The sequence below is a fragment of the Chaetodon trifascialis genome, chromosome 8 (genome assembly GCF_039877785.1).
Source record: "Chaetodon trifascialis isolate fChaTrf1 chromosome 8, fChaTrf1.hap1, whole genome shotgun sequence".
Lineage (NCBI taxonomy): Eukaryota > Metazoa > Chordata > Actinopteri > Chaetodontiformes > Chaetodontidae > Chaetodon > Chaetodon trifascialis.
Genome location: NC_092063.1, coordinates 20,416,163 through 20,443,462, shown reverse-complemented (window position 1 = coordinate 20,443,462; position 27,300 = coordinate 20,416,163). Strand labels below are relative to the sequence as shown.

The 27,300-nt window shown below is 40.4% G+C and overlaps 1 protein-coding gene across 1 annotated transcript in view; it reads left to right on the top strand.

The window, feature by feature from the left end:
• Positions 1-23,783, top strand: part of ajap1 (adherens junctions associated protein 1) — a 42,817-nt gene extending 19,034 nt beyond the window's left edge. Inside the window, exons 2-6 of the mRNA XM_070968842.1 lie at positions 5,367-6,130; positions 20,091-20,178; positions 20,320-20,562; positions 21,935-22,067; positions 23,008-23,783. Coding sequence (XP_070824943.1) covers positions 5,367-6,130; positions 20,091-20,178; positions 20,320-20,562; positions 21,935-22,007 — 1,168 coding nt within the window. The 3' untranslated portion in view covers positions 22,008-22,067; positions 23,008-23,783. The remainder of the gene's footprint in view (positions 1-5,366; positions 6,131-20,090; positions 20,179-20,319; positions 20,563-21,934; positions 22,068-23,007) is intronic.
• Positions 23,784-27,300: the final 3,517 nt, after the last annotated feature.

Below are 27,300 nucleotides of genomic sequence, written 5' to 3'. Positions count from 1 at the left end.
GTAGACAACATCCTCTTATGCAAAGCAACCTGTATCTTCAAGGCATAACAGGCTGTATGAATGGCCCTTTTTATTAACCGCTCTCACCCTTTACTCAAGCATTTGATTCAGGATTATGCTGTGAATCTTTTGCACAGACTTCAAAGGCTACTCTTCATTCATTGTGGTCTTTTGATGGCATTATGTTGGTTATGTGAGGTTTCCAGTTTCAAGGGCAGGTAAATGATATTAAGTATTGTGTGCAATGGATTACTCAGTCTAATGTTTTTCCTGTTTGCACAGCAGCGCAGCATGGGTTTTGAACCACTGGAACTCATAAAAATGTCCACTTTGGTTCCAGCGTTCGTGCGACAGACAGTGAGTCTGCTGGCAAAGTCCTCAGTTCCACTTTGTAAACCTTATTTTCAAAGTTTCTTCATGTGCAAGTCTGCACTTTTAGGACTGCCTTTTTAGCCATAGGCATGTTGTAAACATAGTTGCAGAATGTTATTTATTTATGACTAACTCTAAAACACAATTTAGCTGTATAAATCAGCGCTTGAGTCATATGTCAATGATATTTTAATCAAATGGGAAACCCTAATTATGTGCTGATGACTGGTTCTTGAGCATGAAGATCATGTGTTTAATTTGGAGTGCCTCTCAAGGCCTAATCCTAACCCCCATGACAGTGGCATTTGTAGGAATCTGCAGAATAAGTTGGAAGTAGATTTGCTGAATATAGTACAGCTTAAGCGGGCACAGAGGAGAGGGAGAAGTCAAGCTTGGTGAACCTTCCTCCAGCGCTTTTTCATTTTTGGGCTGAGAAGCATAATCCAAGTATATTGCTCTGAAATATCACATCTTACATATACTGTTACATCACTGACTTTCTGTTGAAATTCTACATTCTACATGCTTGAGTTTGATGAGGGACAGCAGAGGTTGGGATCACACACACACACACACACACACACACACACACACACACACACACACACACACACACACACACACACACACACACACACACACACAAGAGTTACTCTTGGCTCTGGCGATCTGTTATAATTGGACATGTGGCAGGCATCATGGTTACTTGATCAATAGGTACGAGAAACAATGAGGGATAACAGCAAAGATGACCTATACAACAAGTATTGTGTTTGTGTGTGTGTGTGTATTTTGATGGTAGAGGCACCAGGAGTGTGTGTACGTGCGATGCACAGAGATTGTGTTTTGCCTGGTTTGTCTGAGAGCAGAAGCCCAGGCTGCCTGCTTTCATCTGCTGTCTGTCAAGTCCTGGTTAAAATCATCATTCCAGCAAGTCTTCAGCTGACCTTCAAACCCAAGTCCTCCAGGCCAACAGACACGCTAATTAACGGTTCGCTCCATAACTTCACAAAGTAATTTCATTCCCTGTATGTCTGGCTCTAGAATGGACTTGGCATACTGAGATCCAGGACTTGAAACTGCCTGAATAATGCATATGAAGTAGCTTACAGTCAACTTTAACCTCTCCCAGTTCTCCAATAAACATATGCATACGAATGTGCCCTCCTCCACCAACGTACCAGTTTTTCAGTATTTCAGCTAAATATGTTTTTTCCGTGACAACCCATCTGCCTGTTTGCCCCACAGCGACTGCATGTACAATCACAATGCTTTGTGATGGAAAAAAAAACAAAAACAGTCTGATCTGACAATCAGGAGATCACAATCTCCACTAAAGGGAATTCGTGCCATATTGTTAGAGGCTTAACTCTATACTGAAGTTAGTAATGACGGTATGATGGAGCATGTGCTCATAAAATAGGACACCAGACACACTTTCCCACCAGAAAGCAATCTGGTATGTTGATGCTGTGAATACTGCACTTTATCTGCCATCTGTGCAGTACACTTCCAAATGATATTTCATTATGTGGGATGTCAAAGAATATTAGAGAGTCAATCTTGAATAATGAAACTGAAAGTCTTCGAAATTGTTATTTCCAGTCCATTTTATCTGTAGCATGTGCTGTTCAGCTGTATGGGTGTTGACAATTATACTCATCAGCACACGTCAGTACCAAGACCAAGATACCAAGACAGTGCGTTACCGTAGCGTGAGCATTACCATGTCACTGTAATTAATGCTGCCCTGTACTGGCATATTTTAAAAATATTTCAGAAACAATAGCAACAATTTGATAATTGTTAATCAGTGATTTACAGCTACAGAACAAAAGAAAAAAAAAACCTTTGCAATAATCATAAAAAAGAAAATATTTAGGGTTTAGCTTATTATTGATATTTATCAGACAGTTTATTCAAAAACTGAAGAATCTACTATGTGCTTCGGGCTCTAATTAAATCAGTTAATCAATTACATCATACTTAAATTACACAACGAATAAAATCATTACATAATACAGAGAGATTAGAGATTCAGTGATAAGCTTACCACAGTACACTTAACAGGTGAACAGCGAAGTTTCCTCCACCGCTCTCTGGGCTAAACCTTGTTTTATTTTTGGTTGGGTCAGCTAATTAACCTGTAAATGTGTCAACAGTAAGTATATAGGGTGAGATGGACTTTGAAAAGTAGTTTTACAAATCTGTCTATGAATTCAGAAATATGTACATCACTTAAAGACACAATGTTGAAATTCAATCAGTGACTGAATGACTTAATGACAATTACACCATCAGGTTTATTAAGAGTTATATTAATTGTGTACTTTAAATGTCTTTTTAATTAAGCACCTCAAACTGTTTTATATTCATTAATTAAGAAGCAGTTCAACACAAAGCAAGTCTTAAACAATTAGGGGACGCACTACAGCTGCCATAAAAATTAAAATATAAGGACAGATAAAAAGAACTGACAGATGACTGGGAAAGCCTTTTCAATATATAGTAAATACAAAAGAAGAGCTAAATTATAGCAAACTAGCAGATTAAATGGCTCTATCAGAAGCCTGGCACTACTGATCATGCTCCATGCTGGCCACCAGCTTTAGCATTTTTATACACATTCTCCATCTGTTAATGGGAGGCTAGTTGAGTCAGTCCTGATGGTGATACTAAAGATGATGCTGGTGCAGCTGTAAAATCTACAGTAATTGACAATTTCATCACTGCCTATTGTTAAGGAAAAACATGAAGATTTACCTTTTTATTCTGTGTCAGGGCTCCTCTCTTTCATGTGTTCATGAGTTCATTACATAGAGTGTTCAAGACTGTGGCCATGTTTGAGCAAAGCAGTATTAAGAGCAAGGCACTTAACAAACATAGAGATTAAACATTGTACTGGCCTTTTTTTTCGTCCTGTTCTGGATCGTATTATTCATGATGAATAAGACCACTTTGCTTATCAGATATTGCCATAATTTGGCCTGGAGAGTTAAAATTGACTTGCCTCGAGTGTGTTGATTGGGAACATGCCAGCATCTGAGGTCAGGGCCAAAACACTCAAAAGACAAATTATTATCCATATTTTTAACTGTCAATAATGCACTGACCTTGTCACTGCTCTCTTGTCTCCACATCAATCACCATTTATGGCTCAATTAAAATGCCATTGTAGATTATTTATCAGTTCGTGGTTTGCTGGTCCCTCACAGCTCAAATGAAAGGGGGGTGAATGAGAAAAACATAGCTCAGAATGACTCCTCAAAGCCAGTGTTAAGTATATAAAACGTTCACTGAGCATCACCTGAAATGTTTAAAGTCTAAAGTTGTTTTGTTCTTACTCTAGTCTGCTGCTCTAGTTTGTGCCACTGAGCCACATGACAATGATGAATGAGAGCACAATTCAGCATATTTTAACTTGTCCAACATGTTTGTTACTACTCAGTACTCCATCAAAGTCCGTGCTGTGACAGTAACATGGCCATATAAAAATGCTATTGTGTGCAGAAATAAAGCTGTCACTTTTTGAAAAGATCAATTTGTAAGAATTGATTCCGATGCAACTCAGGAAACCTAATCCTAAACTACGTTACACAACTGTAATCAACCACCTTACTGAAGTGACAAGCTAACATAACTGTCAGGCAGCTGCATTTTACAAACCCTGCAAACTGCCTGACTGTTACCCGTGTCAAACATCAAATCCAACATCCCACATTTGTTCCATTTTGCATTAGCACAGAGAATAGCCTAATTTACTGTCAGGAAAACAGGGCATGCAAAGGGTCATACAAATTGAAATTCTGATTAAAATTGACATCCCTGTTAAGTAGAGCTGACAAAAAACATGTTAAATCTATTGCACAGCAGTTATAATCCATCAAATCACATATCATGTGGTGCAAGCTTTCTCTATTGCCTTTGTCCCATTTGCTGAACATCTAAGTTTGATGAACACAGTCATGTAGATCTGCATGTGAGAAGAATCACTTACGACTAGACAGTCGTACCATACCCACATTCCCTACAGAGGTCCAGTTTGCCCTGTCAGGGGTCACTCCAGTATAGCTAGACGATAGTTAGAGACTTGTAAAAACATAACTTTGTTAATTATGGGACTGAAAGTCATCTTTGTGTTGCCTCTAACAGTCGATGAACCCATTCACACTTTTCCATCCATCATCACCTCGGTGATGCTTCCAAAATGAGTCCTCTGTGTGGGCTTAAATTGGCCAAGGACAGCAGAGATGAAAGATAGCTCATAATGAGGTTTCTCCCTTAGGAATCAATGTGTAGCTTTGTCCCAGGGGCCACTGAAGGTTGTCTGTAAAATCACTCTACTGCAGGGTCCTAGCCTATCTATCACCTTGCCATCATGTTGACGCCAGTATCAAAGGACATTTTGGGACACAGTTACACAGTAAATTAATGCAATAGCCGTAAGAGTGAAGATTTCTGTGATATACCTGTCATGCTGTGTCTTCTGCTGGCATTGCGTGTTACCTTCCTGATCATTGCACTGCATAATCAAATTGCCCTTTGGGAATCAGATGACTTTGTGTCTGGGGGAGATAATGCAGAATATGATGATCAGCTAAACCAGGCCTGACCTTGTGTGTTGGTGTAATCATCCCTGGATTGATATGAATCTGTAACATCAAGTCCTTACTACTTCTGACAGCTGAGAGCAAAGAGTGCAAATCCACAATCTTTCACGTTTTACAACATTTACTTTGTGTCTGACCTTTATACTGTAATTCAAGAGGTGCTCTGCAAAGCTAATTATTATCAAGGCTTAATTGAGTAGGAGGCTAAGAATTTGTGTTGTAGAACTTTGACAAGTGTGCAAATTCAGAGATGTGAATCTTTACAATCGGCCACTAGCTTGAAGGTGGGACATGGAGGGAACCTGAATGTATGGTTTGAACATAAAGCGAACTGTGTCTGAATCTAAAACTTTTTCTCTCACTTACTTTCCCCCTTCTCTACAGTCCGTCTGCTTTGAGGCCAGGCAGCTGTGTGGGGCACCGGGTGTGGATCCTGCTGGCCATGACCCACCTCACCCTGGACTTTTCTGTGTGCAGCCCCCTCAGCCAGGGTCTGGGGATCAAACTCACTCCTAAATTGGTGCCTCGTTCACGACCTCGCTGGCAGCCACTCTGGGACACGCCTAACAAGCTTTACTGGAGACCGGTGAGCCCATTCACCCGCCGGCTCCTAAATCCTATCCCTCTACCCCAAGACAACAGGGCAGGGATAGGGCCAAAAGTCAAGGGTCAAAAGCATCGGAAGCCAGCACATAAAGGACAAGTAGTGTGTAAGGAGTGCCGGTTGAGATACTCTCAAATGGAGACAGGTGATCCTTTGGCATTAATGGCCGAAGCTCCAGCAGCTTCATCCAGTGCGAGCAGAGGAGACGCAGTGAGGTTGTTACTTAGAGCTAGGAGACAGCTCAAATGGGACAGCTATGACAAGTCTCAGGAGGGCCGGACTACCACAGTGGCCGGATTTATCGACTGGGGACCCACAGGGACAGATAGCATAGATGACGATGGCAAACTGGAGCCCAACATAACATTGTCCACCAGGGTCTCAACTACCACAGTGGCCACAACCACTAGCACTACAACCAGGCTCTCTCAAAGGACGTTCACTGTGGTGACCACACCAGAGCCCAAGAGGCTAAGCACCACCAAGGCCACTGTCAGCTTCGGGGAGACTGTCAAACCACCAAAGCCATATGGGGACACACCAGGTAAGATGTCAAACAACTACACATCTATTGTGAATTTTATGGCTAATACAAGTCAGTAAGCTAAAGAAATCATTGTTTCAGTTGTTTTTGTTACATTTTTTGTTTTGGTCACACTTTATAGACTCACCCTGTATCCTGGATACAAAACAGATACAATGCTATGAAGATTTTCCCTCAAAGCCGGCTTTGTCCAACCCTGTGCCTTAGGTTTTGTTCTGCAGGTGGCCATTTCAACAAAACAATAACTCCATTCACCTTAAACCAGAGACAATAAATACATTCATGAAAACAGTATTGAAAACACATGAGAAACCTGCATGGTACAGAAATAAACACCGTGGATTTAAAGTGGTGCCTCAAATCAAGTGCCTCAAGTGTATCAAAGTTCATATGATTTCAGTTTGTCATGTGATGGGGTGTCTAAGGCTACACTGATATTTCACAACTCTCTATCAAATATTTTTCACATTCAGCTTATGCCAATATGGATCAACAGAGCAATGCACCCACACAATGACAAGCAAAACAAAAAGACTGAATCAGACATTGCCAGACATTTTGCCATTTATACCCAAAAGAGCATCAGCTGAATGGACGCCATTGTGGAGGTAGTCCCAGGAAAGTCTAGATGTAAGAGGAAACTTGAATGTTGAACAAAATAATATCAATATAAAGGGCATACTGGTCACATGGGGGGAAATTTCTCATCCACCTCCACCCACATGGACACCCAGGGTTTGATTACCAGTAGTGGTATTGCCAGCCTGGTTGTGTGTTCCAACAAATACAGCTGACATTGGTTCACATGTGGGAAGCTACTTTGGGATCATATTGTTACCATTACAGTATGGACTAGGACTGGATGGTTGGTGTGATTTCATTGGGGTGGGATCCTGGAGGGGGGGGAGGGAAAATATGAAAAATTGCTTGTATTACACATTTTAGCTCCTTGCTGGCAGGTGAAAAGAAGCATCTGGCCACATTATGTAGCATGCAGCACTTTGCTGTTCACTCCCTCCCCAGGTCAACAGGGACAAAGGCCGTGATGCATGGACAGTTGGTTCAAATTGGTGTGAAAAGGGTACTAAATTGCCAAGAGTAAATACAATAAAAAACAATCATTTCAAGCTCACCTGTTTTCTCTAATGACACTGCAAACCAAACTCTTTTCACAGTTTCCCTGTAACGCATGACCAATGATCCACAGTAATGATCTACTTTCATTAATATGATATTACAGCGGGGGAAAATAGCCTGGTTCACAGTGAATGTCCTTGACCATACTGTGGCTGAAATACTGTACACGGCATATATCATTTTATGGAGAGTCCGTCTGTGCTGCAGACACACAATCCTTCCAACAAGGCATATTAGATTTACCATTTCATTAAGTTCATGAGGAACACAGTGTTTTAAATGGACCATACAGGTAGTCATAAAACATAAGTCTTGTTTAACAACTTATGAACAAGAACTATGCTAATTGAAGCTTTCCCATGTGGTGCATTAATATAAATGTCATAAGATTAGGCAGTAAGCGTGATCAAAAGTCCTTGGCCACCTCCTTCACAATTGCAATGAAAATGTCTGAAGAGGAATATGGAAATGTACAGTGGAAGTCCTTCATAAGGTATTGGTTTTAGCTCAGTTATGAACTCAAGACAAATCAGATAACTCATAACTCATCATAACTCAGATAATTCATTTGTGCTGTTTTCAAGCTTAAACTTAAACTTTTTGTTATTTCATTCCAAACACTTGTTTTGGTTTTTGTGAAGCTGTCCTGAGATGACCTCATCAATCATTAATTTGCATCCATAGGAGAAGCTGTGTGTTTGATGGTCATACATGCATACACTTTATCCTGGAACTGTAGTAAATTCCTGTCATTTCCTTTAATTGTGTTTTACAGTAATTCCAGTATTCAGACAGTAAACAGAGACAGCACTAGGTCCTGAAGTTGGACACAAGCAAACTTGGATGAAATAGCTGGTTCTGCTGTAGCCTCTCAGCACTGTTCATAATAAGACAGTATGTAACTGTCTTGTCAACGTTGTTGTGATCTCTTCATTTTCTTGTGATTGGGAGGTGAGTGTGAGCCACCTGTGATTCAAAATGATGGCTTGATATTGTATCCTGGAGGAAATCAGTCACCACTGTTAACTGAAAGCTGATGAGACAAAAAAGGAGTCTGATTTTTCCGACTGGGTGCACATTATTGTATCAATAAGCAGACTGTGTCTCATCAGAGCAGATGAATAGAATCGCATTTCAAAGCAAAGCCCGGGTGCTTAACTGCTGTGGAAAACTTTGCTTTTGCCTTCACAACACATTAACCCATGTCTGCCTCATATTGGCCCCAAGGCAAGATATAATTACCGCACCAACAGCACAGCATTGGATTGCTGATGAAATTAAACTATTAACAAAGAAGTGCTTCACTTTGTCTCTGTCTCTTGCTCTTATCTTTCCTGCTTTGTCTTTGAGGTTGTTTATGGATACGTCCCATTCAATCTCAGCCTATAAATGCAAACTTAGATAGGAAAATTTCAAAGTTATTATCTTAATGAAAGTAACGTGATAATTAGAGCTCACATACTAATTTTACTCACCTAGATTTCTGCTTATGGCTTGATTTCTTGCAGCATGTGTTCAGTTCAATTCAGAAATACTTTGCTCCTCACAGGAGGATTTGAAGGAAGTGGTTTTGTGTGCAGCTGAGCAAAGAGGACATGTACATATTGAACTCATATTATATAATATAGAGCTAGACTTATGCAGAACTGATGTTTTTTTAATGCAAGGAACATTTTGTCTTACATTGGTTAAAGCATTATTCTGGTTTATTTCAACTTGGGTCTTATTTTTTCAGTTTTGGCCATCACTTGCATTGTTTAAGAAAACATGTCTCCACTGCTTCTTGGTTGCATGTACATATACTGTAGCTCTTTTGATGTGAGATAGCTATCCAATGCATCCAAGTCGAAAGTGTCAGTGAAATGTTATTTTGAACCTCTTTATCTTTGGGATGTCATAGTAGCACGTTAGCTGCATAGTAAATAATGAATAGATGTATGCATTCTTTTAACAAACATTTTGGCAGATTTTAGTGGGTGAATGAGTTGACATCATCATCCAAATTAGAAAGTAAATAAATAACGTGAAATAGCTGCCTCTGTCATCAGTGAGGAAGGCTGATGCATTACAGCATGACATGTCAGTGCTTAAAACAAAGGGCTGCTTTGGCACTGCTGAAAGAAGTTTTCTGGTTTATACTCAAACAGATTTACACAGAGGCGTGTCAACTTGCATTTTGAGAGTAGGAGTTTGGCTGGTGCACATGCACACAATATCATGATAATTGAGATGTGTTACACTGAAAAATGCATAACTGGTTCAAAGACTGTGCATGCATTATGTATGTTTGCTTTCATGCATGCACAGACTTTTAGGCCTGACTCTACGGTATGTTAAGATATAAACTGTGTGCATTTGGCACCCAGCTGTTGGGTGGCGTTTGTATGCAACTTTCTTTCCATTGTTGTGTCCCGCAGGCTTACACTCTCTGTGCCAGAGTTAACCGTGACAACTATCTCAGGTGAATAGTATAAGATCTGCTTATTTTCCTGGCAATGCTGACGCACTCCACATTGAATGTTCAAATACATGCAAGGCAGCGTGCAAAACATGCACCTCCATGACGCCCAGGTGATCTGTGCCGTGTCATGGAAAATCATTGAAATCATGCTCTTCAGTACTGTTGTCCGTACTATTTGATTACTCACATTAATCAGAGTACCAGTGCGCATGTAAGCTGCTCTGCTCTCGCTCTCTTTTTTTCTGTCTTTCTCATCCAGCGTCTCAGACAGAAGCACCTCAGTTCAAGGCAAATCTCTGGGAGAAACGAACCCATCCACCCTGACATCACAGCTAATTGGCGCTCATTTTCTGTCTGTACTCGTGTTTAGAATAGTTAGGTTGGAGCTGATGTGGGCTCCTGTCTTTTTTTTATTATCAGCTACATGAACAGGATATGGCATCTTTATGTTTCCTTGCAAAAATAAATGAGAATTAACGTTATTGAAGAAGAATACTAATTGTAATTTCGCATTAATGCATTCATGCAGACAATGCAGCTCAAAAAAAGAGTACAGTACATAATTGCTAGGCATTCTCTCAGTAACTGCGAGATTACAATATGTGCATGGAACAAGTCACTATGACTCATGAATACTGTAGGGAACCAGCACAAATGCAAGCCATTAGTCTACTTTGTCTCAACCACGTAAGGCATGTGTGTGTATCATGACCGTAATCATCTCATGCTGTGTGTGTGAGGGGGGTTGTGTGCACATCACTGTCAAACATGGATGCAAGTGCTCGTTTGTGGAAGGAGGTAGAGCAAAGGGGGAGGAAATGATGCCTCTGACACACATAGAGGTACTGTACACAGTGAACAGTAGTCTGAATCTTGCTAACAGCTAGTTTCTAGCTAGACTCTGGTCCAATGTAATCATTGATACGTAGAGTGATGATGCATCTTTGATGGTATGTTGCACCTGTTTCACCATGAATACGGTAAAGAAACTCAGAGTGGCAAGCTTCAGAGCACACTGGAAAAGTTGTCAAAGATTCCTGCCCCCTTAAATGAAATGTCTCCTCACATTAAGCCAGATGTTCTCGCTGCACAGTAAACACACACACACTTAAGACCAACAGGCAGTATCTGATCTGATCTGATCAGTATGTGGACATCACATTTTGGGTTGTCTTATACATTATACTGCCCATATATATATATATATATATATATATATATATATATATATATATATATATATATATATATATATATATATATATATATATATATATATATATATATGGAGAGAGAGAGAGAGAGAGAGAGAGAGAGAGAGAGAGAGAGAGAGAGAGAGAGAGAGTGTGTTCGGGTAGATTTTATATTCTAATGCAGAAAAAAAAAACTTTTTCTCTGGTGAAATGATGACAGATACATCCTAAAGTTAATTTAAAAGAGAAAATGTCATTTGACTGTCAAGTGTTGTTTTGTTTTGTTGTGTCAGTGAGTGTGAATAAGGTCAGTCAGTGTGTTTTGGGAATAAGGGAATATTAGAACAAATCAGCAAAATGTGCTCTCATTGCACATTTTTAATGTTTTATCAATGAATGTGTTACAGACAATTTTATACACCTGTAATGGATATTTGCACACTGAAAACTCAAAATGACCTGATACAGATCCAGTCTGGATCGGAAAAATGTCTTTTTAAGTGAGTGGTTGGTCAGTGTGCAGAAATGAGCCACAGACCTTATATCCACACGCCTGGACGACTTCTGTTGCATTAATTGTTGGTGTGTGACATTTGGCCAGCCAGTTTGGTTGGAAAGCAGCTACGTTAATGACAAAGTACACGACAGCTGGCCACAGCTTGACTGTGTTGCACTTTTTGACTGCAGGCTATGTGTCTTTACTCCCACTCACTGTTGGCATCAATGGTGCAGGACAACAAACGGGACAACTTTTTCTGTCGGTGCCGAAGACCCAACAAGTTCACACCTTTCCCAAGATAAAAAAGTTACTGCTGCTTAGAATCAGTTAAAAGGTTGTTAGCAAATACCCTTTGTCTGCTTTCTGTCTTATTTAACAAGTTTGGGTTTCTTCATTTATCCTATTTTCCTGCACAGTTTCCCAATCACCAGCATCAGCTGTCAGCACTTTGGTCTCAGTTGAAGTTTAATGACTTGCAGTCTGCTGTAGGTGGCTGTTATTCTGTCATCAGGCACAGCCCCATGTTAAAATAACACAGCAGTCAAACAGGGAAGAAGCCGCAGACAATTAATGTTTGATTTCCTGTGTTGAGACAGTGCACATATTTTCTAGGGCTGCTGGAAATGATGACGTTCGAATATTCCCTCTAAAATAAAACGTGTTCAAACTATTCAAATATCTATTTTCGTGCGTGCCAATGAGAGCTGCAGCCGGCAGCAACAAAACGGGCTGCAATGTAATCCCTGCTGGGTGTTAAAGAGTAAGAGTAAGATCCAGACTCCATTCACAGAAACCGTCATTTCATCATCAAAAAACACAGGTCATTCAAACATGGCAAAAACAAACTAAAACTCAACAGAACCTTCTTGGTTCATCAGTCATCACTAATTCTGGATTGGTTGAAATAAGATTTTCCTTGGTTAAAAAAAAATCAAAAAACGGTAATTACAGGACAATAGCAAATGATTCCTGTGTGATTCCTGTCCGTCATTGTCCAAATTATTGTTATATATTTATATTAAATTACATTTTATGTATTTATTCAGAACTACTCCTTCTGTATTATCTCAGTCAGTTTGGACAGGAGTTTGACAGGATGCCACAGCCCTGTTGATCCTGCTCTCACAGCACTCTGCCCATCATTTATGAGGTGTGAGGAGGAGGAGGAGGAGGAGGAGGAGGAGGAGGTGAGTGGTAGTGGTGGGGGGTTATAGCTTATAGCTTTGGTGCCTCCAGATGCTCGCTGATTGTTCCCAGTGATTGTGCTCCTAGTAACGGCGACCCCCCTCTACTCTACGCAGATGGAGCTGTCAGCTGCATTATGGGTGTGAGATGATTAAAACCGCAGTCAGTAAAGCCACTGCTGATAACTTGGGTCTTGTTAGACCGTGTGAGAGTCGCAAGGTTAAATGTTACAGGTTTGTGTGGAGTAAGCAAAAGGCACCATGTGTTCCACGAAGATACAGCAGAGGCTTACAGACCTGCCCTGTGGCTCCCTGAATCCAGCACGTTTACTGGCTGTTTGAAATAAAAGACAACACCCAGCGTAGCAGCCAGGAGCTGTTTAACATAAATAGATCCGTCTGACAGCAATTCATGTCACGTATGAAGTTGGTGAAGGGAGTGGAGGGTTAAATGAGTAAATAAGTAAGTCTGTGGAGCAAAGTGAGCACATGTACAATGTATGTTAAGTGTCGCAGGAATCTATTTTTAACGGAGCAAACTCAGTGAACATTGTGATGCAGCATTGTGACCTGTGGTAGACCTGTAGAGGCGTACAGTACAGCCTCTTCAACAGTGAGAGACACACATAGAGACAGAGAGAACCACTTTTCACAACGGTTACCATGGCAATCCAATAAATTTGCCATTACTCTCTGTATTGACTCTCAATAAAGTGGGTAAAAATGAATCTCCTTTTCTCGAGCGTTAAATCTGGACTTAAACGCTGATGCCTGGTGACAGGCGTGCAGAGTCAAACCCCCTTTCCCTGATTTACAGAAAACTCAGCCAAGAGGAGATGAAGGGGCCAGACTGAGCAGATGCTGTTTCACTTTCTGTTTCATCGCTGCTCAGCTCTTTCTTCATGGCTTGACACATCTGCCTGAAGGAAGAGAAGTGCAGATGTTGACTGAGACACTATTTTGGATAGAGGAGATTGTTCTGTCAATCAGAGGGATTAGGGCAGGGTTTTAATATGACCCTCTTTCTTCAAACTCAATTGAGATTATTTATTTTAGCTTTTGAGAGAATTTCCATTTTGTTGAAAAATGACAGCAAAGACAGAGAGAATAATGCAGGTGCACGGTATGTTTCCCAGCCAAGTCTCCTGCTAAACAATTCAGCTAAGCTTTGTTTGGTAAAAAAATACCTCCTGTCACCAGCATGATGGTACAGAGATTTCAGGATGGTTGATTGAGGCTCCCTCAGTAGCAATGCCATTTTACACCCACCTGAAAATTGCAGTCATTTCCATTTGTCTGTTGTTAACAGGATGGGTGACTGCATGTTCCACACTGCTCCCATTAGGTTGGCACATGAGACAAGTGTATCCTTCTGTAAAGGATGCCTTCATTGAGGCAATATACTTGGGTGACCCCCTTTTTTTTGGGTCATTCTGGCATTTGCCATCCAGCCTGGCTGAATTATGCAACGGTGTCTTTGACATTGAGAGAAAAGGCATATAGAGTAATTGTTTCTGATCTCTCCCTCTTCAACTTTCCCCTTCTCTCTCTCCATCCCACTCTTCTGTCTCCCTCTCTCTCAGCACCCTCCTCTTCAATAAGTGTTTTAGATTGCTTGGTGACTCAGTGGAAATCAGCCTAGATTGACACTTTGACACTGACGTTAATTGGCAATTTCTAACTATCAGCAGGCCGCCTTTGATGGAAGTCTTCCCCCAACCTGTCCTACTCAGGTGCCCGGTGGTAGGAGAGACAATTGTTGAGGGGTCATGCAGCGTATTAGCATGTATTGAATATGCCTGTACAAATGTGCTTTGTGGTGTGTGGGAGTGAGGTGGCTCAACCTCAGTAAGCTGCAACTCTGTTTTACAAATGAGGGGCCTTTCCCACATTTTTCAGCAGCTATTAAGCCAACACTGTGTGGGTGTAGGTAACATTAGCCCTAAATGGCTCTTAGCTATAGATGCTGATAGGGCTTACCACTACATAGTACAGTATACATGCACACACACATACACACACTAACTAAAGGCTAACTATTGCTCATATGCACAGGAATAGCAATTAAATAGTCATTCTCTTTTCCTCATCATTTGTCCGACAATGCCTCATTATGGCATTGTTACTCAGAGGACTAACTGCCTGCAGTTTAGATTTTGTCACATAGCTCACCATGTAAATTGCAGGTCGACAATTCAGGACTTCATCATGGTCAAAAACTGCTCCATATATGGTTGCATGCCAAGGCTGAATTGTTTTTGGTTACTCTAACAATGTAATGATTTGTTATTTTAACATCTAATATATGTCCACATGTTATATTGATAATCAGTATGCTCTTTTTGTTGTGGGGTGCTGTCTGTCATTGACAACTCAAATATGAGTGATGTTTTTATTAAGGGGAGGTTTGTTCATGGAGTGTGTGTTCAGGCCGGGGAAGAAAATACATGACTCCTCTATCCCATGTTGACATGTCACAGAAGGAAACACACAGATGTAAATGGTCAAATGAATGATCCAATAAAATGAATGGATGGATTCGCGTTAGATGCCTCCATTTCAAGGTCCTTGTGTTGTGCGTACTGGCTCACTTTCACACTGTCATGGTTTACTGCAGCACTTCACTAGAACAAAGCCATCATTAAGCACACCTGTGCTTTTCCTACTCTGACAAGTCAAAACGTCTGAAGCGAAAACAGGTCAGCTGTCCCTCACTGAAAGTTATAAAATGCTCCTCACTTGTCATTAAATGAAAAGTAAAACACATATTGTGGCATTATGGGAAGTATTCTATGTGGAAACAAGAGATCAAGCTGATCTCTTATCATGATCATTTGAACAAACTAAAAAGCAAACTGAATGAACCAGACTTAGAGATCAACACAGCATTAGTTACTACTTCACAACTAAAAGAATATAAATAAATATAATCTACATTTCTCTGACTACAGCAGTGACGCTTCTGATTAGATCTTTCGCAGCACTAATCCATTGTTTTTTTGGCCACTTGGGGGCAGCAGAACAAGCTTTAAACACAACATTTACCGTTTATCAACCTATCATATTATGGCAAACATGTCAGCAAAATGTTCTCCTTTTACACAACCAGCAGACTCCCAGTCTAACATTTACTCTCACTTTACCTCTGATTTGGTCTCCATCAACTCCTGAGGCAAATATTTGTCTCTTCAGCTGCTAAATGCTCCACTAGCTTCACCAGCTAGTCACAAACTTTGACGTTTGGAGTTCACCAGATCGGTTGTTCAATTAAAAAAGTGAAGCTTTTTCACTGAAACCAGCTGCCTAGTGACACAAGATTGATATGTGTGGTGCGACTGAACCATGAATACAGTAAGGCTGAGGGTCTTAAAGCAATTAGCTGAAAGGCTCTGCATAGCTCAGGGGAACAGCAGAGTCCGGTTATAAGTCTCTGGGTTTGTCACTTCGAGTGACACCTCTCACATTACGCTAAGTGATTTTATCCATTGCTGTCTTGATCTTTTTGCTGTGTAGTGTAGGCAGATTTTCAAAGTGGCAAATATGTTTAAGATCAATAGCATATATCTTTGATGCATTCAGCCTAAATAATGCCAAAATAATGTAACGTGACAATAGTAGAAACCATACCGAGGAGTTTTCAAAGGTGCTTCAAAGCGGGCGTGAACTGCTGCACACGTTTATTGACTGCACACTGTGATTTTGCTTCTAAGCTAGAGAACCTTTATTAAAAGTAGGTATTGTAGCAAGGAGAAATTTCATTTAACCGCCATGCTTTCCTTTGACATCTTCATCAAACTGTCATGGCCAAGGAGGCCCCAAAATCTCATTTATTTCTGGCTGGGAGCATAGAGGGGGGCTCAAATCCTGCTGCCACAGAGGTCACAAGCTAGCTGTCCCCTCCTCTCTGCATGCCTCTCTTCCCTTCCTTTTGTCTCTCTCTCTCTCTCTCTCTCTCTCTCTCTCTCTCTCTCTCTCTCTCTCTCTCTCTCTCTCGCTCTATCTCTCTCAGCCTCTTTGTTTGGCAGTGATTTGACCAAACAAAACCTAACCGGGTATCTCTAAAGCAAGGTGACTGCCAGAGGTGATTTTTCAACCTGACTGCCAAAGCACAATGAGTTTTAGATAGCCAGGCCAAATTTCCCTCCCTCTAACTGGCAGTTCTGGATGAAAATAGAACTGGCCTCTGCACTCACATTTGTCACCCATGTCATTATCTGCTCTATTATCCCTGCACCCTTAAACGTACTACCCTGAAAATGAGGTTATAATGGACTTGATGTTGATGTTTGTGTTGCTGGACCTCACGTGCTTGGGTTCATTTGTTTCATTAAAAAGCTGTACTAGGAAAGCATGTGTATTTTTGGCTCCAAATGGTTGCCTGAAGTAACTCTTAATTAGCTATTTGGACTTAAATACCCTGAAAACATGTAGCATAGCACCACTACACACAGTATGCTAATGTTACTAACTGAGCCAACTGGATTTCTCTGGTATAAAATCACAGACTGCTACACATGCATGTGTTGTGTTCATTGACATCATGCTCACCAATACTTGGATGCGCTTTATGAGTTGTATTTTTACTTATGTTTTGCAGTGCAATAATGTGATTTAATCTGTGGTTTTATAGGATAAATTTGCAAAGTGCAGCTTTTCATTTGACATATCCCGACTGGGAAGTGTCTCCTTTCACTCTAACATCAGTATGAAAAGAAACAATTCTCAGTGGAGACCTCAGCTATTGATCAAGGTCAGGGGCAAGCTCTATTATCCCTGAACTTGGACAGATGTTAATTTATAACTGAACACTTTCAACTTAACAGCCTTGACGTCAGCCGGAGACAGGCAGAGCGGGAGAGGAGGGAGGATAGAGACAGGATATGAGGGAAATGCAAATGACTTGCCAGATAAGTTAATGTGCCTTTGCTGGGGCAAGAGACTCTGATTGCACTGGGAAGGTAAGGCTTCCCTGAGCCAGCCTAAGATATCATTAATCCAAGGTTGACCTGGCCTACCTCTTGCACGGACAAGCCTTTTGCACGGGCCTGCCCACAGAAGTTTATTATCGAAGAGGAAGCTGTCCAGGCAGCAGGAAGTCAGAGCAGGAGGCCGTGTGCTTTCCAAAATGACGGAGCAGCACTTCCTTTTGAGCCTTCTGAAGACAAATTGGCTTGGATCAGCAGCTAGGCAGCTGGCTGATGGAGAGGTGAGATGTATAAGGCATTTTCATCATGACGGCATTTCTTTTTAGTTTTTTTTCCCCTCCTGCAGCATGTCACCTGCTGCAGTGTGTCATTGTGTCCTATCCGCTCTACCACTCACCCACACACACCCAACACACTAGCCATACAGTGCAGTTGAATAAGCTCACGCTAATCCTCACTTTAGACATGTATTTTGTTTGTGGATTACTGTCCTCTGGCAAAAATGAGAGATCATCACACACAGGAGTCTTAAGAGTTTAAATAAGAACAATGTTCTTGTACTTTAGTCATACAAAACAAAGGGAATGTGGTTAAGATGCCGTTCATGAGCAAAAGGCATTCACTTAAAGAACAGCCATAATTGTATGGCTTTGCACCATCCGGGCATCTTAGCAAAACAAGAATATAAACCAGATATCTGGAAGATGTCACAAAGGTGTGTGGAATTATGATGATCTGATTTCATTGCTCTGATTTGTCTTGTGGGTTTATAATCTTTCTTGAATCAAATGGCATCAGTGAAATTCACCAATCCATGCAAGAATTCATTGCCTATTGACCATCCAGTGTTTATGAAATACAGAGGATCCAGTCGTTACAATTTATCATTTTCTCAATCAGTGTCCCTGCTGTTCTTTTGATAGCACTGTAATTGGGTTTTAATTTTGTCCAGTAATGATTTTCTGTAATGAGGGCAGACAAGTGCAACTAGATCTTAAACAGCCCAGTTCATCATGAAGAGTAACAGGTGGTGTGTATGCGCTTGAAGAGATGAAAGCTTGTGGCCTGTGGAGAAGTCCTGACTCGAGTTACTACTTCCTGTTGTCACAAATTATCTGTGGTTCAGACACTTTGTGTAGAGCATGGCATTACCACAGAAATAATGGAATCAATTAGCCTTCCTGTGATGTAGCAGACCATCTAGTTTAGTTCATGAAATCAGCACTATTCAACATATTTAGATTTCCATTTGATCAGATGACAATTGAAAAGGTTGCTTGTCGTGACAAACTCAGAGAATCACCACCACCTTAGCCGTTACCCTTAGCTCTGCAGAGCATTTTAGCCCCTTTGCTTTTGCCAAAGTAACCAAAGGTAACCCCCATAGTTAGTGATCATCGGGGGAAAACAGTGGAGCATGCAGCAGATACAGGAGGAGATATTTTTTCTTCAGGAGGAGGTGGAGACCAAAGCAGAGCCAAAAAAAGAGGAAATGTCAGACTTGTGTTAAGTCTAATACATTCGCCATGACATTTCACTATTTTTACTTCCATCAGATGTTGTGTTTTTAGCATGTTCTGCTGCTCCCAGGGGCCCAAAAACCCATTTAATACAGCCGTAAGTAGCCTGGGATTTCATTTACCGGTAAGATCTATCAGTAAAGTTTCTTAATTCTGTGCCTTTAAAGTTAAATTCAAGTTAAGTTCATCAAGTTGACACATTGTAAAATTGACATCAACCCAAAATTATAAAACACGACATAAAGGAATGTTTTTTTGTTCATTCACAAAAAAAAAAGCTTTTATTTTGGTATTCAATCTCTTTTAAATTCAAGGTGTGATAAACACTAACAGTGTCTTATATGTGTCTCTCTGAAGCTCAGAATAACAAGGACACCTAATTTATTGCTTTATCAAACCAGTTTCAATGCTTGTGTATGTGTCTATCCTCATTCCTCTACCCTGCATTGACATGCCTCCCTTTTCAAAGCGTTCAGACTATATATCAGGATCACCTTCTGATCAAATACTTTTTTTTTGATGTACCATGTCAAGTAATTTGCTCCACCTTAATGTTTAAATAGAAGCCTCGGGGCAAAACCTACACGGACACTAGCTTGAACAGTAAAACATGTATACTTTATATGCATAAAACATAATACTGTCAACAATAACTAAACATACACATGATTTTGGGTGTATTTTTTATTTTAATGACATAAGAATAGTACATTTTCTAAGTACTTAGAGAAAACTAGGACTTGGTTATCCATTACAGTCGGCTGTACTATAATGGAATAATTCATAATACTCTTAAATTATAAATAGCAGTGGATGGCAGTGTCATCAATACTTACTGAAGAGCAAAATTGTTCTGGGTTGTCATCTTCTACTTTTTAAATGAGCTGCCCTCAGTACTTTGTAGAGTGCAGTGTGTCTGTACAGTACAGAAAACAAAAGAGACGTGAAGTACGTGGTTATCTGCGATGAACAGGAGCGAAACCATTTCCTCCACCAATGATTTTAATTCTCTGCTCTTTGTTTATTTCTGATTTTTCGCAGGTTTGGCAGTTCACCAGATAATCACTATCACTGTGTCTCTCATTATGGTTATTGCAGCCTTGATCACAACACTCGTCCTTAAAAACTGGTAGGAAAGATTCCTTTACTTTTTGACTCATAAATACATGAACTGCAGAAGCACATGCTTGGTCAGAAGTCACTGTGGATGACCAAAGGTACAAGGTATGATTTTATGTTTGTTTCTTGTCTTTGGTGCGTGTTTTTGTAGCTGTGCGCAGTCGGGAAATGGCCGCCACAATAGCCATCAGCGCAAGATCCACCAGCAGGAAGAAAGCTGCCAAAACCTGACAGACTTCACCCCAGCCCGGGTGCCCAGCAAGGTGGACATATTCACTGCCTACAATGACAGCCTGCAGTGCTCACATGAGTGCGTACGGACTGCCGTGCCCATCTACACCGATGAGATGATCCAGCAAACGCCTGTTTACAAGACTGCTTACAACGGAAACAGGTACGCCAGCCCAGGGCTCTTTATAGCAGAAAAGGAAGATGCACACTGGAGCATATCTTCAGTCAGTCAGTGCTGGAGATCCAGAATGATGTCTCTGTCCACTACAGTTATTATCACTAATGTTTTAATGGCCTCAGTATTATGAAAGTCCATGCTGAATGGCAGCGCTAGATCAATGTTAATTGGGTTAAGAAATCAATGTCTGTTTCCTAATAATGATGGTTTTATGAGGGGATAAATGTTGTAATGACTTCCACATGAAATTATAGAACATTAAAAAAGAAGACAATTGCAGACGGATGAGAAAGATCACATTGAATTAACAATCATGGTGAATACATTTTCCTCATGAAATGCTTGGATTCCTCTCACTCCTCTCCTCGTGTGTGCTGTTACTCTGAGCAACAATCGCTCCCGTCAGAGCGAATCAACACATAAACTGTTTGCCTTTAATGCTGCTGTCCATTGCCTCGTTCCTCGTCCATCTGCCCGACACCTGGCTGAGCGGTGTGCCTCGGCATGCTAAAGCTGCACACATAAATCCAAATCTGCCTGTGATTTTTCCTGTATTTAAGTATTTACAGTGCCATTTTCTGTCCAACTGATGTCTCCAACAGTTTTTCGCATAGTATATATACACACACACACACACACACACACACACACACACACATACATACATACATACATACAAACAACACACAGCACAGCTGCTTTATACCAAAAAAGGGGCAAGAGATGCAATACTGGTGACTCATTGGTGTGTTTGCATTTTACTGTTGTTCCTCTCAGTGGGTGAAGATCTGTCTCTGTGTGATATGAACTGACAAGGCAGGTGTGCTTGATGTAGACACCTGGCCTATTGTGGTTTTATACCTTAAACTATCATTCATACGTGGTCTGACGATAAAATGTGGTAGAGCTTCGACAGTGTTTACCGTCTGAGCGGATAACAGAAACAGTCATCCAAGCTGCAGGGCCAGAAAAGATGGTCACACTTACTCTGTGTGTCCAAACCCTCTAACAGATTCATTATGCTGGCAGTGAGGGTAGGAGCATTCATCTGGTGTAAATAGTCCACAGTGTCTGGATTCATTTATTGAAAGTCGTGGAAGGATGGATACATTTTTACTGGTGTTGTTTAACAGCGACATTGCTGATTAATCTCTGATCAGTGTGTTATTATCTCTGTGTCTGTGATCATCACAATGTTTACAGTGGCACTAAAGGCACAAAAAGGGAGATTATTACAGCAGGTCTTTAAGGCATGGATAAGATTGGATGTAACATAAATATGTAACCAAACAGACTGCATCATATCCAGCAATGTGCTTCCACCTAATGTTCTTACCTCTTGCACTTCATCCTACAGGCCCTCCCCCACTGAAAGACAACTGATTCCTGTGGCCTTTGTGTCAGAGAAATGGTTCGAGATCTCGTGTTGACGAGCTGAAGGCCTTGTTCACTTCCTGTGGGTGGAAGAGACTTCCTGAATTCACACTCTGGTGGGTACTGTGCCACTTTGTCCCCTTGCAAATCATCATCTGAGCCTTAGCTACCTCGATCCCTGTGGTGGTGCTGCCCCACTTTGGGAATAGAAGGGAACTTGGCATATGTTTGGTATTTGTGACATGATTATGCTCCTCTGCGCTCTTGTGCACAGTGATGAAAAAACATCCAGTTCAGTGCAATATCAGAGGTCTTAGTAGATGAGATAAGAAAGTAATTATGTAGACATCAGTGTGAATAAGCTATATGCTCACAATTAATGTCCTCACTCTTTGTATCTGAAACATTAATATTTATGTCAGCGGTCTCATCCTTACACCAATAGCATATTGTTTTGAACATCTCTAGGAGTAAAGAGGCACTTTCACTTGACTTCTGACATATTTTTATGCATGGATAATATATGCCAGAATGACCTGCATTTGAAATTCAAAGCGTGAAAGTTAAACACATGCTCCAGCCCCACAGTGTTGCTGGAAGCCTCGTGGGAGGTGTAACGTCTGCTATTGACCCAGATTTTAAAAGGAATAGAATTGCCTGCAGGTAGCGTAGTGAGAGGACAGTGCCTCGTCGTTGTCTGGACACACATTAGTCTCAGTCAGCTCAGCTCTACACAGCGTACTCCCATCGTCGCAGTCTCAAAAGACACAAGATCTCTTATTATTGTACTGCAAATTGAATGTATTTCCTCGGCTTAAGTGTATGTAACAGCAGGCTTTGACAGTACAGCTTCTTTAATATAGCATTGCCTTCTCATCTGGTTTGAAAAAGCACTGGGTAGCACCTGTTCAGACCAGAGCTGGATACCAGTCCCCTCCTAACATAAGTGGAAAGTAAGGTTGGGTTTGCGAATCCTATCTGTTCAAGTGATTGTTTTATTTTGCACTCAGCCCATAATGAGGGGTAATTGTGACTTTGTTCTCCGCATCTTCACAGGATCCAGTTGGAAACAAGAAACACACAAAACCGCTTCTTTTGTAAAATAGTGTGATCACTCTTTGGACACTGGTGAAGATATTTATTTTTCTAGAGATGACAAGCAGAGCAGCCTCAACGCTGCCACTCCATATTTCCAGGAACGTACAGTCATTTAGATATAGATTATATATAGGTATATTTACAGGATGTGTGGGACAAGACTGTGGACGTCAAGGATGTCTCAAGAGAAACACTTGACATTTGAAAAAGGAACCCACGGAGCTGCTTTGAGTGGAAGATGAACTGTATTTCTGAACAATGTGCCAATAATGCCACTATGTGCCACAACCTGGATAGAAGGAAGTTTCAACGACAAATGATGGACTAAACAAAGAGCGCTATATTAACCCTGTATCGACTCCAACTACATTGTTTTTTTTTTGTTTCTTTCTTTTTTCAAAGAAATGTGAAAGATAAAAAATACTACAACTGTATTTGAATATGTTTTGAAATAGTTTTAAGAAATATGTTGCAAAAGAGTCTAAAAGATATTTATATGAAACACTATTCTATAAGTTGGGGAAGAGAGAAGATGGAGAAAAAAAAGAAATGGTGTATGCTTTACTGAACAGTTGATTTTAAAACATTGTTTCTATTGGTCCCGTTTTAAAAACAGAATAGTTGTATGTCTATTTTTTTATACAGAAGAGTCTGCCACAGCCCTAATAGTGGAGGTCTGACGCACTTGGGATTCAGTGCTGTTAATTAAATACTTCCACCCGAGCTGAGATTATAACAAAGAAAACAATCTAAATACAAGCCAATTCAATGCCCGCTCCAGTTGCTTATTATGTCAGATTCATACCTGATTTGGCTCAATGGAAAAACAAACAAAAGGCTTCTGTGGTGCAGGATCACTGCTGTAACGAATCATAGCAGCAAATTCATGTTAAGACTGAGTAAGGACAGCCACAACAGACTGCATGGAGCTCGACAGGACATTCATACTGCCTCAGGTCTGTCTAGCTCTCTTGCACATTTTATGTTGGTTTGAATTTCAGCAGCTGTTTGGAATAAATTCTAATCATTAGTTATGATTTAGATCTGAGCTGTAATGCTAAAAGGGTGGACTACATTCAATTTGAACTCCAAATTGAAATAATTCATGTAATAATTTGCATAAATAGGAAAGAGACTGAAAAATGAATCCCTCCACAGATAGTGAATGAATATCCGCACCCAACTCCCAGACTGGTTCACTTTTGATAAATGATTTTTCAAACCTAAAAGTCTGAAGTTTAGTGAGAAAGTCAAGAAGAACTTGAACCAATTTGTTGAAGATGGAGCATGAACGTTTCCTTAGTTTTTCAGATAAGAATGGAGAAGTAGTTGTGAAGGAGGTGCTGCAAACTGGTGTCCCTCAAGGTCAAAGTGATGTGCACCATGTGTTTTCAATGTAAGATGTAAGCAGGGAGGGATTCGCACCAAATGCGTGGTATGGGTTAGTTAGCTCTCCTCAGAGCCAGATCCACTCAATACTTGAGGACAATATTTCTAGCATATCAGAATTTCAGCTATCACAGCCAGGAAGTTGGTGGATATACACAAATAGATCGTTTTAATTTGTGCCGAAGGAAGCAGAGTGAAAATACGATCCAGACTTATGAGAAAGAAAAGTTCTTTCAAAACCCTAAAATACTGTCAGTGTATTGTTGAAGTAAGGGGATTATGACGAGCCAATCAGCCGCTGCCAAATTGGTTTCAACAATCTATCTAAGGTGAAGGAACTCCATGATCAGGAAGGACAGTGAAGCTCTCGAGCGTTTTCTAGCACCAATAATTTTATTATCAACCTCAAGGTCTGAAAGGCAGATTACCTTTGTGCTATGAAGCTCTTGAAGAAGCCACCTGTGAATCTATCTTTTATTGTGCTGTGGGTTTGTACAAAGCACAAATACAATTCTGTAATTGTAAACGTTTTTGGCTGCAGACAGCAATATGTACAGATTCAAAAGGTGGGTTTTATTGCGTGTCAACAGTAGATCTCCAGTAATTCACAAAGATGGTTTTTATGATTTTAAATACTTCCTTAAAGGCTCGAAGGAAACAGGTTGTCCCAGTGAGATCAGTATCTGTAAATGTGAGCCATTCAGGAGGTGCTGAGACGGCCTGGGATAAACACTGTGGTGCAAAACTCCTGCTTTTGCCCATTCACAACATGAAAACCACTCTCATGAATGACCCATACCAATTCAGCCTCACGTGTGTGTGTCAGGCTGTGGAGTTGCTTCTTTGACATAACATATATTTTTTTGAATGAAGAGTGTTATCTTAATAGTCAGAAGGTTACAAAACTTACTGTATATTATACACGTGTAAATGTATTTTCTATATATTTGCTTCTATTTGTGTACAGGTGTGTTCTATTTTTCAAGACCTCTCCAGTTTTTGGGAAGGTTTCAGCTAGGTCGGGGATAGTGTCTTTGTTTACATGTGTAACTACGGTATTTCTTTCAAAACACAAAACTAACCTTGTGCCAAGCTTCCTACCTGCACTTTCAAGCAGTACTTGTATTATATCTTTAGCTAACCAGTATAATACTTCAGTAGACGCTGCAATAGTTCAGAGACTGGAGAGTGATTTCCAGGCAGAATGTCTGAAAGTATCTGAGTGCTGAGTGGTTCCAAGAAGTGTTGTGATCATATCTTGGGTTCTGCTGTATTCATGGTTGGCTGGAAAACCAATAACTCTCTGTTTTTAACATCATTTCTACATGGATTCTAATATAGTGTTTCATCTCATGGATAAAAACAGTGTAACTCCAACAGTAGCTGCCAAGAAACCAACTGAACTTGATCTATACTGGTTTGCATTCACTTGTCATAATTTCTCATTTTGTATTTGTATATAAATATTGCTACAACCGCCCAAGAAAATGTACAATTTGCCACATACTCTACTGTAATGACTGCTAAAACTAACTAATATTAGCATTTATGAGGATATGAAATAATCAGGGAATGACATCTAAAGAAAGAATTGTGAAAGGAAAACTGTCTATTAACTACTCTCTGAAAAATTGACCTGGTTAAAAAACACAAAGATCATAGTTACATAAAATAACGTGGGAAGCCATTCACCCTTTTTCACTCATCAAAGTTTTTAAAGGATAATTCTGGTTTGATTCAACTTCTGCCTAGTTTTTAACCATGCTAGCTGTTGGCCAGCCAGTCTAGAACTAAGATGGTGGACATGATCAGTATATTTGGTAAACATCAGCATGTTAGCATTGTCACTGTAAGCTTGTTAGTGCACCGATGTTAGCATTTAGCTCAAAGTGTGGCTGTGTGTAAATACAGTCTCACAGAGCCGCTAGCCGTTGTACTCAATACCAAATTATCGTTTGACTGTGCGGACTGAAGATTGTTGGAGATCTTTGCTGAAGTACAGTTTCCTATATCACAAACAACCTTTGGAAATTTGGACTGTTGACCATTTGTGACCATGCTAGTTCTTTGACTTGTTGCAAACAGTTTCATCAAAAGAAGGTACTTGTGGTTGCCAAGTTTCTGTGCTACTAACACTGTCCCTGAAAACTGTAAAATGTGACCCCACTGAAAAAGCTCAAATTTTGAACCTAGCTGATAATAATTGTGTTTGACTAATCTCTCATTCTTTTAGAATCAGATTAATGAACGAAGCAAAACTTTGACATTTTGAATTTCTTCTTGTGTTCGTAGTGTAGGGAAAAGGTTTTGCAGGGTTTTACGTCAGTTAGCAGCTTGTTTGCATTGTTAGCGTCCCTCATTAGAGCCATGCTGCCAGTTAAAAGCTATTTGCTTTGAAGTCCTGATGGCTATTTAGACAAGGAAAACTGCAGCATATACAGTACATATATATATGTATATATATGGATATATATATATGCATATATTAAACAGGTACGAATACCTGGAGACATCGGCATCACCCTTCCTCCTTTCCGCTTGGTCTGAAATCAAACTGATATGCAAGGAAATGCCTTCAGTTTATATTTCAGGACAGCTGATGAGTGTGCTGTATTATAGCTAAGAGGGAGGAAAATGATTCCACTCCGCCGGTCAGATTTGATTCAGGAAACATGATCCGAGATCAGTGCATGCAAAGGCAGGGCGAACTGGGGGGGGGGGGGGGTCTTGTAGAAAAGTCTTAAACAGACACCAAAGACTTGACATGCCTTTTTCACAATGAATGAATATTTTGCGGCTCCAGTGTCTCTTCAGCAACCCACCAAACCTATGCTCCCGTCAGCACAAACAAGCTATCAATCA